We start from the raw sequence: 19,242 nt of genomic DNA, 5'->3' as shown, positions 1-19,242 counted from the left end.
AAGAGTCTAAAAAAGTGATAATCCGGGAGCACAAAAGAAGAGTATATTCTTTAAAATCGTAAATTAACAGGATTCTTAATATTCGAAATACCTACGACAACGTGATATACAAGGCTAATAAGAATAAAAAAACGTAATGAGTCTCCATTGTTCTTTTCATAAAATTATAATTAAAAAAGATATACAAACCAATAGCAGAGAAAATAAGAAAAATAAAAACATTACAAAATACAATTACATGTTTCGATCTTACGTTTAGGTCCTCTTCAGATATACAAAGAAATTTATAAGTAAAAATTGATATTCCATGATAAGAAAGCGACGGTTTTGTTACTTAGTCGATGAGTGTTAAGTCAGAGAAACGGAAAATTGCTCATCAATATATTCTTTAATGCAGTATTTGCTAATATATAACTTCCAGGTAGAAATCATTTTTATTGACAAATTTTATCAATATAATTTTATAAATATACAATTTTAATGAACGACCAGAAGTTTCACGACCTTAAAGAGAGTAACTTGTACTCTTAAGAGAGTACTTCTGGTAACCCTAGTTTGAACGGATGCGTTATTTTCCATGTAAGCTTATGCCAATTGGTAGTCAGTAGTAAACAGTGAAGCTTCTGAAGGTACGCCTCCACATTTCAGAAATAATCGCGGCTTTCGTTTAGAGGGATTCGCGGGCACCGACGAGATGCCCGGATTATGAATACACGACGCGTTTGGCACGGAAGCGGGACCTATATTCGCGATGGATCCGAAACACGTTATTTCGGTTGAAGCGCAAATATTAGGTTGCCGACCGTGATCCTTCTGGAGAATCTCGCGCGTGATTCTCCCGCAATCGTCTCGGTATGTTAATCCAATCGCTGACGAACGTACACATTTAACAAATAATAATAAATGTCTTTAATAAATTATTCGAATGTCGTTTTGCATCATTCGTGCGACGCAACGTTAAGCAAAACAGAAGAGTTTTATGCACCTCCCGCGTATCATTCTATAATAAGACATTTAACCTGGTTTTTCATCATTTGGTTAAATTGTGATTTAGATTTAACCTTACTTGATAATGTAAAAATTGTAATTTTCTAGATTTTTTATAATTAATCACTAATAGTTTTGCAGTGCACTGAGAAAAAATGTACTAAGTTTTTAAATATTTGTTTGAAGAACCAAATATTCACTATCCAAATAATATTTATGTTGCATAAGGTATCTAAAAGATGTCTTTTAGATGTCTTATGTCTAAAAGATGTCTAAGGCCCAATTCCACAACTCACGTTTAACTCTTAACCGAGGTTTAACTTATTTATTGTCTCTTTCTAATTCTAGAATTGGAAAGAGATGAGAAACAAATTGAACCTCAGTTAAGAGTTAACCATGAGTTGTGGAACTGGGCCTAAGGGCGGTATTCATAGTCGATAGTTCTTATATTTAAGACCGTCTTAACTACAGTCTTAAGATGTCACGAACCAATCAGAGAGCCGTATTAGCATCTTAAACTTAAGACGATCTAAGAACGGACTATGAATACCGGCATAAAAGACGTCTTTTAGATATCTTATGCAACATTCATGTTAACTGATTAAATGTAAACACATACAATAAATTTGATTTAACTATTATTATTTTTCATTCAGCAAATATTTATTTTCCATAAATAAATGTTATATTAATACTATATTCAAACAATTTTATTTAAAATTTAGTACATCTTTCTTTCAGTATGGTAACTTTAAAAGTTATTCACTGCAGAACCATCAGTTTAGTGATTAACAACAGATAGAAAAATATGTTCGCATTATTATTAGGTTAAGCCTAACCACACAAATTAACTAGCAAATCCGAATCGTAGTGGATTAATCAAGAGAAAAGGGGAGAAAAAAAAAGAACCGATATCGTCATCGGTCGAGTAAGATGCGAATTCTCGTCAGGCGATACCCCAAGAAGGCGCAGTCGTTCGCGTTACGAAAGTTCTTCGGCAGCCGTGACGATAGAATTCCTTTTTCTTGATTTTTTTTTCTTCTTTACGGTCATAGGGGCCCGCGTTCTTCAGATGCAGCAATTTGTTGCACGTCTCGCTTGCGTATATCGCGAGAGCGAAATTGTTTGCCCATACGTTTTCAATACGGTTCATAGCCAACGGTGTCATGCGCGCGCGCGCGAACTGGAAAATCACCTCGTAACTTGACATACGTTCTTTTTTCTTCTAGTCACGTAACTTGGTACATATAACGTATTTCCTATCTTGTCATTAAAACGTAGGAAGATAAAATTCTTTTTATTCTGCTACTTCAAATAATTGTATTCTTACGTGTCCGTGGCACGGTTTCAATTTGTTTCATAACTTTTTAGCGAGTGAATACACACTGCAATTTCATTAATATAGTTGATAAAAATATAGTATCAATTTTCATTGTAAGTCAACAAATACTACGTCGTACTTTTTACAACAAAATGTAAATAGAAATATATTCTTTACGCAATTCATAGGTACTACGATATTTTTTCTTTGTGTACGATAGAGGATTAAGAGAGTCACTAGGTTTATTAACCCTCGAACGACACACTTGGTCTTTCGTGTCCACATGCATTAAAAATAATCATTTTTGTACTTTAATAAAATCAAAAACTGCTTTTTTCTTCAAAAATCAAAGTTACAATTTTTATATCAAAACTGAATTATTTTCTTTTTTTGGTGCAGAAAGTAATTTTCATAATTTTCCTAAACATTTTTTCCAATGTTTGCATTATAGCAGAATAATTTAGTAGAGACCTTAAAGAATGTGTGAATTTTTACAGAATTTTTTGAGCATTTTAAGAACCTTAAAATCGAGTCGGACACGAACGATCCATGTGTCGTCCAAAGGTGCCGAAAATACGTGTGTCGTTCGAGGGTTAAGTAATGCAATGACACGTTCATTTTTTTAGCATTCCAAGTCAAAATGGCAGATAGTGCAACATTATTTTTTCATATACACAGCAGCTATTTTATCCTGTGTCAAGTTTTCTATGCATTTTTTTGTCAAACTAAATATTTACACCTAATAAAATTTATTTTTTTTTTCTTGGTGGTTACACGTGTTGATGTATACTTTCATTTTCTAAATCGTACTTACATACTTTCATGCACTTTTATGCATTGAAATTTCAACGGCAAATAAACTCGTGTTAGACTAAAGAATACATAAATTAAGCATTCATACATATTTCTTTGTTCATAAATAATTATAAATAAAAAATTGACTTACATAATTTATAACTTTCCCTCCAAAATACGTTTATATAAATACATAAATTTGAATGGCCGCCTCTTTGAGCCAAATAATAGACGATTTACGGTATTAAATCTAGTGACTCTTTAATACAAGAACGAGCCATTTCTCGTGTCATTTAAAAATATGGTATATATGCATATACATATATAGGATATAGAAATCACTGTGAATTATTTAGGCATTGAGAACATCTAGCTTTGACCGTTATAGGCTTGAATATGCTTACACTTAGTATTTAATTTCATGTCGGTCTTAATAAAATCTTATTATTGTTAAAAAGATCAGTTAAAAAACCGTGAAAGAGACTTTTACTGAAAGTTATACCTAAATAATGGTCTGCCTGTTTTATTCTTCGGAGTCAACCCACCTATTCGACCTATACGACCACGCGGTTTCGTTATGCAACGAGCTGTAGGCGGCTCAGACCCGGACGTACGTTGCGCCTATGGCAACGAAATATGCGGTTACTGGATGACAATAATTAGACCAGAGTACGGTCTCACGGTGCTACTCGTAATTTACCCACGACGCGTTCTCGTGCTTTTATACGCACGTCAAGCGGCACGTCGGAATAAAAACGTGACATTGTTGTAGTCCAATGCGTTTTTACGTCGCGTCTCTAGACCTTCACGCAAAAAAGGCGATCTCGCTGGGTGTGGCATATACTCCGCGATCTCTCGATCACGGCATATTGCGACGCGCCGAGCGTAACCTTTGCCTCGATCCTTCGCAAACAATATCACGAATCACGTAAATTTTCATTGCAGTCACGAATGCGCGACCACGTCGATCCACCTCGCAACGATACCGTCGCTTTGCGGTCGCTCTGAGGTTCTCACCGGACATTCATTAACTCGATTGCTTCTGTGTACTCGTGGAGATAAATCTTGTATTAGCAACTTTAGCTGTCTCGTGTATATTCAACGATTAAAAAAGAGAAGATAAGATCTCGAACTTTTACGTTCCTTCATTAAATGATTCTCTGATGCATGTCTCGCATAAGCAAAAAAATACACAGTTGTAAAAATTTGTATTAAATTTAATAAATTTTATTGCTGTTCTAAATACTCAAATTTTTGTGTTAATTTAACACAAGAATATGTTAGAATGTAATATAAATAAAATCAGAAATTGGAAGGGCTACGAGCCAGAGATACAAAAAAACAAAGAAAATATATTATAAAATTATAAGCTAATTTGCAATTGAACATATTTATAAGCAGTGAAAATTTTTTGGAAATGGAATGGACAATATGGAACAGCAAAAAACTTTTCTTTAACTTTATTAAAATTAGTAGTATTAATCTTATTGTGAATGTAAAATTTTATTCTATTGTGGATCGTTGAAAAAATAAATTGTAATGGATATCCATTACTCAAAAAAATATTAATAGCGTTGTGTGTGTGTGGATTAAATTATTTTTATGAAACCGAGGATGGCAAAGGCGGATATAAGATCGGTAATATAAATGTTTAAAAAATTAACATACAAAAAAAATACTGATACAATTTGTAAGCAAACTGTGGAAGCAATTTTTCAGTAAAATTAACATTTATGATATGTTAAATTATCACGTATTTTATTCATTTATCTTAGAATTTATGTTTGGAAACTTTTTTTGTTATTTGTTATTTATTACTTACTCATAAATTGTGTTATTTTGATATTAAGAAACGTTTTTTAGTATAAATTTAATACAAAATATTTAAATAACATAATTATAGTATGTTAAATTAATTTAAATATGTTAAAAATTTAACATAAAATTTTAACAAAGACTTGAGAATCATTTCCAACACAAATACAAATGTTTTTACTGTGTACTGATGCAATGAATATTCGACATATAATCTTTTTGTTAGTGTTTTATGGCTGATATGAAAATGATTCCTCCTTGACAAGACTATCGCGTGCCTACAATTTTCGAGTAAATAACGATAGAAGACAAGGAGCTCTTGACGAATTAAAAGCTGGAAAAGAGTATAATGTGCAAAATTATGCTTCTCAGTTGATTTTAAGTGAATTTTATTTCAACGAAAAATCCAAATTTTACGCTCAGAAAAATTCAATTTGCCACAACATTCATCGACTGAAGAAAAAAATCATTTCTAGTGCCCAATTTCTTCAATTCTAGATAACTTTATCCAAGAGATATCTCCTGGATAAGGTTATCTGCAACTTATCTGGAAGTGAAGAAATTGAGCATAGATCGGTCCAGGAAGTTAAAGGTTGATGATTCTGCAGTATCCTATAATGTGTTCACATATACCAAGGAGCTTCGATGCAATTTGATCAATGGTCAACCTCGATTCATCGAGAATTAATGCGAGTTCGAACTAAAGACTCTATAAGGCCGAAATCAGACTATGCATTGAAAATTGAGATTAAAGATTGAAGATTGAAATTTGATCAATGAGGATGAAAAAACTTTAGTTCCTTTTGTTTTGATTGATCGAATTTCGATCTTCAACCTCAATCTTCAATGCGTAGTCTGATAACAAAGGGTGTTTTCCAGCAAGAGACACAGTGTAATACATTAAAAAAAAATACTAAATTTCAATAAATATTTATTTAAATAGTTGTAAGTAAATAAATTTACTAAATGTAAATTTATTTGATACAAAAACCATTAATTTAACTACTATTTTTGTATCGAGTAAATATTTATTTACCGTAAGTAAATGTTTACTTACAGTACTATTCAAAGAAATATATATTAAGATTTAATAATTTTTTTTTTTCAGTAGATGATTTCATATCTGTTTAATATTGACAAATAATAAGGATGTAATAATTTACCGTAACTTCTGTGTCTCTTGTTGGAAAGCACTCATTTTTGGCCACGAGCAATTTTGTCAAAACAATAGCGAGAAAGATGGGTATATATCTGTTCTTTTTTTTATATATGCTACCTCATTCTAACTTGTGCTATCTTATTCATTCATATTTACTGAAGTTGACAAAAAAATCAAATAAAAAAGAGCCAATCCAAAGTTTGTCATCTCATGGCCAGACTCTGTTATAGGGTCTCTAGTTCGAGTTAAGCGAGCGGGAGTTTACAATCCTCGGGCTCGCGAGCTCTTGAGAGAAAAGGCGAGGCGAGGCAAAACGAGACGAGGCGGGCGAGACGAAACGAAACGAAGCGAGTCGAGTCGAGTTGAGGCGAGTCAAGTCGAGTCGAGTCGAGTTGAGGCGAACCGATGCGAGGAGAAGCAAGTCGAAGTTCCCGGCACGGCTTCACCGTTCGAGAGAAGGAATGCGGCCGCCACGGCGCGATGAAGATGCGGGGAGGGGCGAGCAAGGACGAGAGGCAAGGGAGGGAAGGGTCGCGCGGTAATGGAAGAGGGAAGGGGGGGTCGAAGACCGAGTCCGGTTAGCGATGGCTCTGAACGCGATCGGCCGGTACTGAACCGGGCGAGTACGAACAAGACTCCTTATTAACATTAAAGTCGGTCAGCTGTTTTCCTAGAGTTACGATTGTCATATTTCAATCACAAGAAATAGAATATATATGTACACTTTTTAAAAAAAGATGACCCGGGGATGGAAAGAGTATAATTTTTTATGCGTTAAATGTAGGTATTTAATAAAGTAAAATTTTTTAAATATAATGTTTGTTGACAATTCTTATTAATATGACTTCATAAATATAAGATATTAATTAATGAAATTTTATGATCTTAAAAAATGTAATATGATTTTAAAAATAGTATTCTTAAGCCCGTGTCACATTACACATTGCATTGGTGATTGATGTCCGTTTCTACTAATGTGGATTAACTTTAATCTTAGTTCAACTTATTCTTTATCTTTTTCTAATTCTCAGAACTGGAAAAAGATGAAGAATTAGTTAAATCAAGATTAAAATTAAACTGTACATTAAATTATATATATTGATAGAAACGGGTCTGAGGATTGCGAATTGAAGATTAGATCCTAGCCAATCAGAACGAAACGGATTAAAATTAAAATTATCTGACTGGTCGAATCCTAATTTCTAATTCACAATCCTCACATTGAGAGAAACGTTTTGTGCAACATGTGATTTAGAAAAACCAACGAAATTTGAATTGTTTTAACCAAATGTTAATTAGAACAAAACTTTTAAATTAAAAAGTAAAAAAGTTTCTGTAAGCCACAAAATATTTCTCTCGGTGCAATCTTTAATGCGTAGTGACACGAGCTTTAAAAGAGTACGGTTGGTAATCTTACCTTACCTAGAATAGTGCGTGAATTCTTTCGGTCGTAACCGAAGAGATCCAAATGGGCTTTTATGAATTATGTAGAAGCACCGCCAACCCTCGAAAATGATTCTCGCAGTATTACGAAATAAAGAAGGTATAATAGATCGCTATTGCGATGAACTGAAAACGCAATGACCGGGTTATTATAAGAAATCCATTCAATATTTTTTTTTTCTTTAACGACGTTTTTCGTCGTACCTTTTACAGCGCGGCTAATTGAGCCAGGCTTTATTGCCGTTGCGATAATGTCTGTCATTAACGTCGCGTTGTCCTGCTCGCGCTTCGTTGCCTTTTCCCATAAGGAGTTGTCCGATGTGCTATAGGAACGGCAATTAGTGACTAGAAACGTTAGCGGTGTCGCGATTGCGTATATTTACGAGTGCATTTGCAAAAAAGCATGACGTTCTCTCTACGTTCAACGCTGAGTGTGCCATTAAACTTCCAAGTTTGAAATTATTTTACCCTCGCGTACTGTTCCCGAATGCAAATTAGACCTTTAGACGCGAATATTAATTCGAATATTAATTCGGATATGTAAGAAACGTGTTTGTCAACGGTCCAGTTAACGATCACGTTTCATTATCTCGAGGAGTAACATATATATTCTCGTTCGCTTTTTGCGAAAGACCACTCAAAGACAGACGCTTCGAATTTAAACCGAGCTCTTCTCGGCTGCCTTCGGATCGGAAGAGCCACTTTCGGACCTTCAGTGGCTTTCCTTCTTTTCCTCGAAAAAAAAGGGCGTGAATTCCTTTAGCGAGACCAGGCCGCGTCACGTCGAAACGAAACGTCTCTCGAAGGTTGCGGCGATTAGTCACGTCGACCCACTGCACTGGCTCGAAATCGGGCACGCACCCGGCGTGTCGACGACGAGCGCCGGTTAGGTATCCAAGTTTCGACCGGACAATTTCGAAAGGACGCGCGCACTTGGCGACGAGTTCTATTCGCGCCACTAGGTCACCGAGAGAACTCGTTACACACTCTCGGTGGAAATAGAGCGCTTGAACGCGCCAGCCGTCCTCTCGAATGCATCACTATACGGCGCGATGGATCATTACGGCAGGGCAGGCTCCCGTATGTGCACTCTTCTGTCTCTATCTACACGCCGCCTGTACAACAAATGTAAAAACCCATAGATGCCCGGGCGAGCAGGCAGTGTCTCTCAACCCGCAACCGTCTCCCGAAAAGATTAGAATGCGCGTAATTCAAAAATCAATTGTGACGATGAATAATTATATAACTTATACACGGAGAAAATTTTATATTAACCCTTACCGTACCATCTACAATTTGGTGCCTCATCCATATCATCAAGGGTCACTAAAATCTCTTCGTTTTTTTTTACACCTCTTCAAAATAATTCAAAAAAATCTCTAAAAATTCACTAACATACTTTCAACTTTCTAGAATAAATATTGACTCTTTATTTTGGAAAATAATAAAATGTAGTATAATTTATAATTACCGAAAAAGACTCAAAGAAACTTGCACGAACGGGAAATTGCTCGGTCACTAGTTACCCATATTGATATACGGTAAGGGTTAAGTTTTAATACAATTTTAAATTACACTTTACTATGTCTTGTATTTTCGATGGACTCTCACAACATGATTCCGACTTAACTTTTACTATGGTAATACTAATTTTTATCACATAAATAAAGTAATTATTTTGTTAAGCCATATTCTAACATGAAAACAGTTAATTTTTACTATGATATGCAAACAAAATTTGCTATATATAGGTATATTTGATTTTGTAATAAAAAACTTTTACTATGAAAAAGTGTAAAAATTACGTTATATTATCGTTTTAAAAAAAATAACTATAGCATTTAAACTTATAATTTACATGAAGACCGCAGCTACTACCACATTATAGTAATTTTAAATATAAAATTTTCTCCGTGTAGCTGAATATATCAGTCTACTATTTAATACTTGTTTATTATATATATTTAATACTTGTTTATATTAAATCCGTGTGTGATAAATATTTATTTAAATTTATTTAGTCTATCCATTATAAAGAAAAAATTACATTGCTACGATTTTATTTACGAAAGAAAGAAAGAAAGAAAAAAATAGAAGAATAAGATTACTATTTATTTTTACTAATGTAGATAAAATTCGTTATAAAGAAGTTACATATTCACGAAAGAAGAAAGAAGAGAAAAAAGAAGGATGAAATTAATATATTCATTTCTATCAATATAGATTATTAACTTTAATCTCGGCGTAACTTTTTCTTTTGTTTTCTTTTAGTTCTAAGCATTAGAAAAAGATGAAGAGTAAATTAGACTGAGGTTAAAGTTAATATGTATTGATAGAAATGGACATAAGGGGGATAAAACTCGGTGAGACTTTGAAGTCCCGACATGGTTAACCTTTTAATTAAATTAACCTTTAATAAAGAGTTAATTAAACGATTCCTCAGACATATAATTAGATAATTTTTACTTTTTAACTTTACAATCGTCAAGTTTTTCAAGGAAATCAACAAAGGATAGACAACTTTCACGAAACTATAATGAGTAAAAATATATTTTCAGATTAGAAAAATTAATGTCGAAAAAACAAAAGTATAAAAATATTTAATTTTGGTAATGCAGAGAATTTGTTGGTATTTTTGTATAAATTCATAATTTTTTATATGATTCAATTCCCTTTATTATTTCATACACAAGAATATTAAGATATTCATTGAAATCGTCGAAAAGTGAATACTTTACGAAATATTTCGCATTTCATGTATAAAAATAAAATATTTTGAATACAAAATGTTTCGTAAAATATTAATTTTTTGAAAAATATTATCTTACTTTCCAATTTTACACAAAATAATTAAAAGAATTAATTTATATCAGAAAAAAAATCATACGTGAGTCTATATGTATATGTAAAAAGTGCAAGTAGCTGTATTACCGAAGCAGAAAATCGTTTTCATTTAATAAAATTAATTTTTCGAGATCGACGTTACATAGTACGTTACGTAAACATCTTTTATTCAGATTAAAGCTTTTAAACATCTTTTATTCAGATTAAAACTTATAAAAATCCTTTCATTTTAACATCCTACAGAACTGTCATGTATACTGCGCATGGTTCAAAGATAAACGAGACCTTTAAATCCTATTCAATGAGTACTTCGAAAGAAGAGATGATTACGGTAAATTATTGCTCTCGGCCTTACCTAATACAGGACAAGTCAAATTCCTTGCAGTGAGGGCTCATTACAAGCATGAGCGAGCTAACAGGTATCGCGGAACAGGTATTGCGCAACGAATTATCCTCGAGTTTCTCGTGAAGGGACGTGATCAATAGAGATTTTAACAGGCGCTTTCAAAGACGGTTTCTCGAAAAAAGTGTCTTTCGCAGCCTTCTACGTGTATGTGCATATACACATACACACAAATAGTATCAAGAATGAAAATCGAACGCAAATGGGAGAAATAGCGGGAATATCTATTTAGAAGTGCGCATTTCTTGTCGTATATTTCCTCAGGGTATAAAAACCTGTTGATCGTGCAACTTTATTGTCGAATAAGGTAAAAGGATTGAAAAAGATTTACTCAGAATTAAGAATTAACTGCGAATCCGTCTGTTTCCTTTAAAACAATGATTCTCACGTAGCTCGGAAAATCGTAACAATTGTCTGCAATCTTTTTAAGGAGGGGATCATATTTGTTTTATAGTTCCGACTTGAAGTCAAATCCATCTTTTTCACAGACCGATAGAGGCCTCATTTGTATGCAAAAATGAATTCTCTCATAGCTGAAAAGCTTTTCTTAAAACGAAAATATCTTCAAAAAGCTCGAAAATGTCCATAAAGAGGATATCAAGATATTCCGCGATCGTCGACGAATTTCTGCAGGAAAAAAAAAGTATTTTTTTTCCTGGTCCCGTTTGAAGGACTCAACATTGCGGGGAACGTTGGCTTTCTTCCTTCTCTGCGACGTGAGTTTGCGGTGTTTCTCGGCGCACGCCGGGAATATTAAGAGTCTCCCGTATAAGTAAGCGTGTGATGCAGCATTGCTTTCCAGCGCGTAAAACAAAATGAACGGATACACAGCTTTCTCCCGACTTTCCAAAGCTGAATGCGTCCTTAGGCGATGCACACCTTCGCGAATGTAATTCGCGCTACGACGCGATAAATCGTCGATCGGAAACCGGGAACTTGCTTAAGAAGAACTTATGCAGACGGGAGGGAAAGGAGGGCACGAGCGACAAATTTATCTCATTACGGTATCATTCCTTCCTCTGACTTTCTTTAATCAACTTAATTATTGAGGCGACAATTTACGGATTTGCGACGTTTTGCAAATTTGCAAAAAACGTCACGGAAAGAATGCCTTTGCTGAAGTATCTAAAAATTTGGCTAAACATAGATCTGAAAATAATTTTATCAAATTATCAAAATCCATAGCGTACATGATGATTTTCTGAGTCTTTATGTCACACGATGTGTCATTTGACGTCTTGGATTAATTTTCATTACTTTAACAAATGTACAAAAATTATTAAGTGGTTCTTATATATATTTTAATATCTTTAGAAAGTATTTATAACGCTGCGCGTATTTAAAAAAATTGTATATAAATGTTATAACTACTCAGTAAACAGGGTAATGTTTATTTATCATTATTCTGATATCAAAATGAGGTCTTAATGACGTCAAAATGACAAGTAACGTTTGCTAAGTTGTTACTTGATGCTTCTAGTTTTCTCGAAGAAAAGAAATGTACAGGACATGAATGACCCAACAGCGTGTACTAAAGTGGTAATTATGTAGGACACTCAAACTGGTTGCAAAACTATCAAATTCTTTCACAACATCACTATGCTTGAGTTTCCTATACAATTATTTCGACGATCCAAAATTATTTTCAGAATTATTTGTAGCTGAATTTTTAAATACTTTAGCAAAATCGTTTTTTCCGTATCGCGTATCTTCTCGGATAAAAGAATCGCGAAGAATCATTCCAGGTAAAGACAAGTTGCTTACACACGGAGGGACGACGAATTACAGACATCAAAGCGACGGCCGACAGCGATTCAGCACGACGGAATGCCAATTTTGTCGAACGACATAACCGCCGGTGTTCGCCCGCGGAAGCGCGGCATCACCAGGCATCACCACGCATCACCTCGTTAGGACAGGTGTGCACGCGCGCGCACGACACACGTGCGGTTAAAAGAGAAGGAAGAAAGGAGGGGAAAAAAAGAGAGATCTCAGACACATGAACTCCGGGAGCCTAGGTCCTTGCGAATCGAGCGATTCGAGCGTTTATATGCCATGCCGGGCCTATTCCGCGAGACTCGAGAGCGAATCAAAGATCTGGTGAACGGTGTGTGTATCGAGTTGTCGGAGAGGGTGGGAGCGAGGGAGGGGGCAGAGGGGACGACGAACGGGCTGGACTGGAGGAGAGGAGTATATCGAGAATGCCCGACGAAGCGGTTCCACGCAGTGGTGCACATTTGGCTCCCCGGCAACACGGAAAACCGTCCCACCACTTTGCCGCTGCGTGAGAGCGAGCGAGACAGCGAGTCTCACTGTCTCGCTCGATCTCGCGCAGCGGCAAAGTGGTGGGACGGTTTTCCGTGTTGCCGGGGAGCCAAATGTGCATCACTGGTTCCACGTTCCACAGCGCCACAGCGAGGTCAGCGTCTTTTCTGCGTACGTGGATCCACCGTGAAACCCACGCCGCGACTAATCTTCCGATTTCGACCGATGTTTGTTGCTGCCGGCAACATCACCCTCATCACTCATTATCGTGGAAATTGATAAGCAAAAACAACACGTAACACAACACGATCGACAAGTGCTGCCGCTAAGCGGTACAATGTGAGCGTATAAATAAATATTTACCGGGTATCGCACTCGCATGTTCCTTTCACTTGCCGTATCGTTTCGTCGATTGAAATCAATTCCAAACACAGATGTGCGCGGACAATTCGCAACCTAGAACTGCCATCGGTTGCAGAGAACCTGGAAGACTTTCGCAAGGAAGTGGAAAAGAATGTTGTAGAGAGGTAGAGTAAGAAGCGAGTCAGAAAATGCGACTGGGTTTGAAAAAAAAAAGAAAATAACCGCAAGAGAAAAAATGCGTTTACTAGACAAATATGTGAAAAAGAAAGCGATAGGTTAGCAATACATTATATACATTCGTATACTAATGTCACGTTGCGAAAATACCAAGGAACTGTTTGCCGTAGACATATTTGACAATCATGTACTGTGGTTACAGTTTTCTAATTTTCTATTATTATACATATCTCCTTAGAAGTAGATTTTTGATTCTTAAGAATATTCTTAATAATAAGTTAAAATTTCTAATTGCAAGAATATTCTTTTAATTAGATTTTTTTTATTAGCTTTCTGACATTTTATTATTATATGCATATATATTTTTTTTTCTTGCAAATAGATTTTAGCTTTTCATCGTTAAAAATATTCTTAAGACAATTTTTCAAAATATTTTTTTCAATACATAATTCTTAAGAATATTTTTAAGAAAGAAATAATATTCTGAACAAAAAAAACTAGAAATCTACTTGCAAAAAAATATGTACATGTATACATATTTTCTTGCAAGTAAATTTTTTAATTTTTATATGCTGTAAAAAATAAAACATTAATTTTGACTTAAAAACGTACAGTGAACTTGCTAAAACATGCAAAAATGTTAAAATTAACATTTTAATGCGTTTTTGCATGTCTTAACGCCTTTAAGTAAAAATTAATATTTTATTTTTTAGGGTGTATGTGTGTATAATAATAGAAAAAAATCAGAAAACCTAATCTCTATAACTTAATCTTTAATTAAAAGAATATTATTGTATTTAGAGATTTTAAGTTGTTGAATATTCTTAACAATAAGAATTGAATTCTACTTGCGAGAAAATACATGTGTATAATAGTAGAAAACTATAGTAACAATAGTTATACATTCGATTGTCAAATATTTTTGACGGCGACATACCAGAGAAACCCAATTTAATTGAATTAATTAATTTCTTGTTTGGAGAGATATAGGCAAACAAATTCTTGGTTGATGTAATAAAATAACTTACTTGGACCAAACATTTGATTATTGTAACATTTTACTGGTTTCTAATAAACATTGACATTTGATAAGATTGTTTATCAGAAACAAGTAAAATGTTACAATAACCAAATGTTTGGTCCAACTAAATTATTTTATCGCATCAACCAAGAATTATTTGTTTGCCCATATCCAAACGAGAAATTAATTGATTCAACTAAATAAGTTTTTCAATACAGAGCCTTGATATTTATCGCAAATTATTTACACATTATTCACGACATTGATACGAAAGTATGATATAAAATAAATAGAAAAATATCTTCGATCCTGCATCGCATTCGTATTGTTGTCATAAATATCAGATGCCAGCCTATTGCAATAATGCCGTGCGTTTCTCCATCCGTGATAACGCATAACGCAATGCAGGCTATCGAATTACTGGCGGTACTCGCGATAATCTCAAATGGCGCTAGTTCGTTAAAAATAAAGACCTGACCTTTCGCGGAATACTCCACGCATTTATTCTATACATTTCACGCGCGATTGAACTGTTATGCAGCTCATCATTTCTTCGATATTAAATACGCAAAAGTGATCGCAAAAATCGCTCAAAGTGCAACGGTTTGCAAATTGACATATCGGAGAGGTTTTGCTTACGTATTCTTATTTCACGTCATACTTTTTTTGCTGTCAACTGAGAATTGTAATACAAAGGGAACGGAATATATTTCATCAATATCGAATCATTTCTTTTGTTCCTCAAAACAGATATGATTTAAGTCAATTTCTATCAACATAGATTAACTTACTAGAAATTTAAAAATGCCTATTACGGTCGAAGCTGGATCTTCATTGCTTAAATAATTCAATTTTGAATTACTAATATACACTATATATGTACTTGCATATATACTATATTGTAGTCTTTTTCAAACTGCGCACAATTATTTTTCCGGACTAAATAAACGCAATTAAAACTACTCTAGCAATATTATATCGCGAAATAAATTGACCAGCAATTAATAATTTGATGCTACCATCAAGCATCAAATTATTATAAAGATGTTAATATGTTAACACTGTTAACAAATTTATTGCGAAAAATATTACCTCGGCCGGGACTTGGACCCGGATCTCTTGTATTCCGTACGAGCGTCCTAAGTCATTAGACCACCGAGGCCTATAGTATGGTATATATGCAAGTACATATAGTATACAGTAGTGTATATTAGTAATTCAAGATTGAATTATTTAAGCAACGAAGATCCAGCTTCGACCGTAATAGGCATTTTTAAATTTCTAATATTGAATGTGTTTCTCACATATACGGTCTAAAATAAAGATATTGTTTAGATTAACTTAAATCTCAGTTTAACTTACTTCATATCTTTCTGTAGTTTTTAAAATTAAAAAAAGTTGAAAAGTAAGAGAGTTGAATCGAGATTAAAGTTAATCTTCATTATATAGTAGAAACAGGCATTAGTGTGACACCAACCTTTCTTGTATAGTAATTTAAAATGATAATATAATTATCATCTATCTCGTTAATAAACACAATACAATATTACTTTGTCGGAGTATCGATTACGTCATTTTTAACTCTCTAGGATGGAAAATGAAAAATTTCTCTATTAAACAGTAAAACACTTCAACAGTAAAAACTAATGTTCACTTTTCGTTTCCGACCTATGGAAAAAAATTATATGATTATCCTTTTCGCAGCGGTGCTGTTTACTTTATGTACCTGTTGCGCTTAAAATGCAACAGGTGCGTAATTGGACTGCAAGGGAGGGGAAAAGACGAAAGGCAGAAAATCAGCATCGTGATCACGGTATCGGTTATGTAACTTTTCCCCTAAGGCGGAAACGTGAAAAGTGAAATTTTTTATATTATATGTATATCTGTACACATATATATACAAAAAATTTTCACACATATATATACATAAAAATTTTCACGTTTTCGCCCTAGGGAAAGAGTTACATAACCCGACACCTTGATTACAGCACAGCTTAGGAAGACTTTCTTAAAGTGTGCTGTGTGGGTGGATACATTCAATTAACGAGAAAATAAATTCGCTCTTTGATTAGAGATTGAAATTAGAATTTAACTAATCAAAGCAGAGTTCACTATAAACATGAGATTAATTTTTATTCTTTTATATTTATTTTTATACTAATATAGATTAACTTTAATCTTAGTTCAACTTGTCCGTCATTTTTTTCTAATTTTTGAAACTAGAAAAAGATGAAGAATTAGTTGAACCAAGATTAAAATTAAACAATATTGGTAGAAATGGATAATAATCAGTTAAATTCCAATCTAATTTCAATCTCTATAGTTTGAGCCCCTATTCTTGAAAAGTATCGCATACGAAAATTACAGAAATGCTATAATATATGTAACGCATACTATAGTATTTCTCTAGTTTTTCATATGCGACACTTTTCAAGAATAGGGGCCCTGGTTACGATTTCAGGACATAGAACATTATCTGGGTACCTATCATAGAACAAGTCGGAATCGATTCCGATCGGAAATATTCAATTATTCGCTAGATTTCTATTGTGTTTTCTAGGGAAAACGGAATAATTCCGATCGGAATCCATTCCGACATATTTCGTGATAGGTACTCTGGACGTTTTTCTGAGCATTTATGGGCAGATAATGAACCAATGAGATCCGTTGTAATTCTCAAATGAACATACCATGTCGTCGCTACGCCGGCCACGTGACACACACGCGCCGGGCGTCGCGATAGCGAAAGGAGCGGATAAGGCACACGCGGGGGGTACCCGACACCTGTACACAGGGTGTTCTACATACACAGTCTACTGCGTTAGTAGGATTTTTTTCAAACGGAGTATCGGATTCCGATTACAGGCTTGAGTGCAACAACGCGGGAATAAAAAGCAAAACGAGGGGGATATCATTTCTAAAACTCTTTAATCAGAGTCAAGATAGAAAACAGCCACTCTCTCTCTCTCTTAATTGGTTCCCCGTGTTTTAACAATTCTTGGGAGAGAGAAAGAGATAAAAAATGATAGAACAGAAAGAGAAAGAAATACTTAATGTATGTCCTTTCTCGCATGACTTTAGTAGATAAACTACAAGAAAAGAACAATTTTGCTGAAGTATTTAAAAGTTTAACAAGATATATGGATTTGAAAATAATTTTGTTAAACCATCAAAATAATTACGTAGGAATTCTCTCAAGCATGAGACAACAAATTTTAATTCCTAGAATGTAATTAAAAGAATGGAGTTTTAACTCCATTCTAACCACAAGTCTGAATGTCTTACATAATTATTTTGATAATTTAATAAAGTCTTCAAATCTTTCTGTATATAATTAAATTTTTAGATTTCAACAAAGTTTTCCATGCATATTGCATACAAAATGCGACTCGAGCTCAGGAAGTCAGTCATGTAATTTTTTCTCTACAGCGGAAACGTGATGAGTAAAAATTTTTTGTATGTATATACCTTGAGAGAATAATATTTTGTATGATATATGACTTACAAAAACTTTTTTACTTTTTAATTAAAAGTTTTGATCAGAACAAAATTTTTTAATTAAAAAGTAAGGTTTTGTAAATCACATGCCATACAAAACATTTCTTTCAGTATACATATATATACATACATAATATGAAAATTTTTACTTTTTACGTTTCCGTTTAGGGAAAAAGTTACATAATTCTACAAATTTTTATTAGAAAATCTCTAATTTTTTTTGCGATACACATATCGCGAATCAGAAAAGGAAGTCGATCACCAATGATTACATTCGATATGCGTCACAATGAAGATGAGTGTACTCTTATCAGTGAGGAACCGGCGCTGGATGGTGGTTTTTTCGCTGGCCGTATCCATAAACGACATTGTTCAAAGATCGACGAATTCGTACAGAGATGCACGGAGAAACAATTAAAATCCATAGCTCATGTCGAGATTAAACGTCTCGCCGTACCAAGAAAATTACGACTTACTCCGAAGTTGGGTTTTCCGGAACACCCTGTATACGCCTTGTTCATAGCCGTAGGAATTCGCTGATAGCATTTACAGACCAATCGGCTCGATCGACGACATTTCCGAACGAACGACGAATTGGAAAACGATGCATAAAGTCTGTAATCCAGATAAACGAATGAGAGAAGTGCTTCTGCGACTTGATCATCGAAGGAGAAGAAAAGGCACGCGATCTCTCCGTTACGTCACGATGAAAAATTCATCGCCGAGCGTATTCGGAGGCGCGCAAGTGCGCAAAATGGCGCAGTTCGCGAAATCCCTCGCGTTACATGACCGTTCAAATTCGGCCGCGTACATTTTCGCTACACATTTATTTCTGGATTTCCCGGAAACCTTACCTTCGACCTTTTCCGTTCGCCCCGTATTCACACGGACACATGACAACGCCGAGACGCCAGAGACGGACAAAAAATATAAAGATCGGCAGAGATCGAGATGAAAAAAAAAACCGGAGTAAAAAATGAGGAAGAAAAAAAAATCGTCACTCACCCTCATCCAGCAGACGTTCCACGTGAATGAAGACATTTGGGAAGGCAGCTAGCTGCTTCCGGTCCTTCAGCAACTGTGACAGGTAGTCCGCTATACTCTGCGTCGTCGTGTTAGTATTATCACACATCGCAAATTGTACTCGGCTG

The 19,242-nt window shown here is 34.5% G+C and overlaps 1 protein-coding gene across 1 annotated transcript in view; it reads right to left on the bottom strand.

The window, feature by feature from the left end:
- how (protein held out wings) overlaps positions 1 to 19,236 on the bottom strand; it is a 52,397-nt gene extending 33,161 nt beyond the window's left edge. Inside the window, exon 1 of the mRNA XM_018510300.1 lies at positions 19,097 to 19,236. Within this exon, the coding sequence (XP_018365802.1) occupies positions 19,097 to 19,223 (127 nt within the window). The 5' untranslated portion in view covers positions 19,224 to 19,236. The remainder of the gene's footprint in view (positions 1 to 19,096) is intronic.
- Positions 19,237 to 19,242: the final 6 nt, after the last annotated feature.

Source organism: Trachymyrmex cornetzi, unplaced genomic scaffold (genome assembly GCF_001594075.2).
Source record: "Trachymyrmex cornetzi isolate Tcor2-1 unplaced genomic scaffold, Tcor1.1 scaffold335, whole genome shotgun sequence".
NCBI classification, from domain to species: Eukaryota; Metazoa; Arthropoda; class Insecta; order Hymenoptera; family Formicidae; genus Trachymyrmex; species Trachymyrmex cornetzi.
The sequence above is the reverse complement of the archived record's forward strand: the minus strand, read 5'-3'. Positions and strand labels throughout refer to the sequence as shown.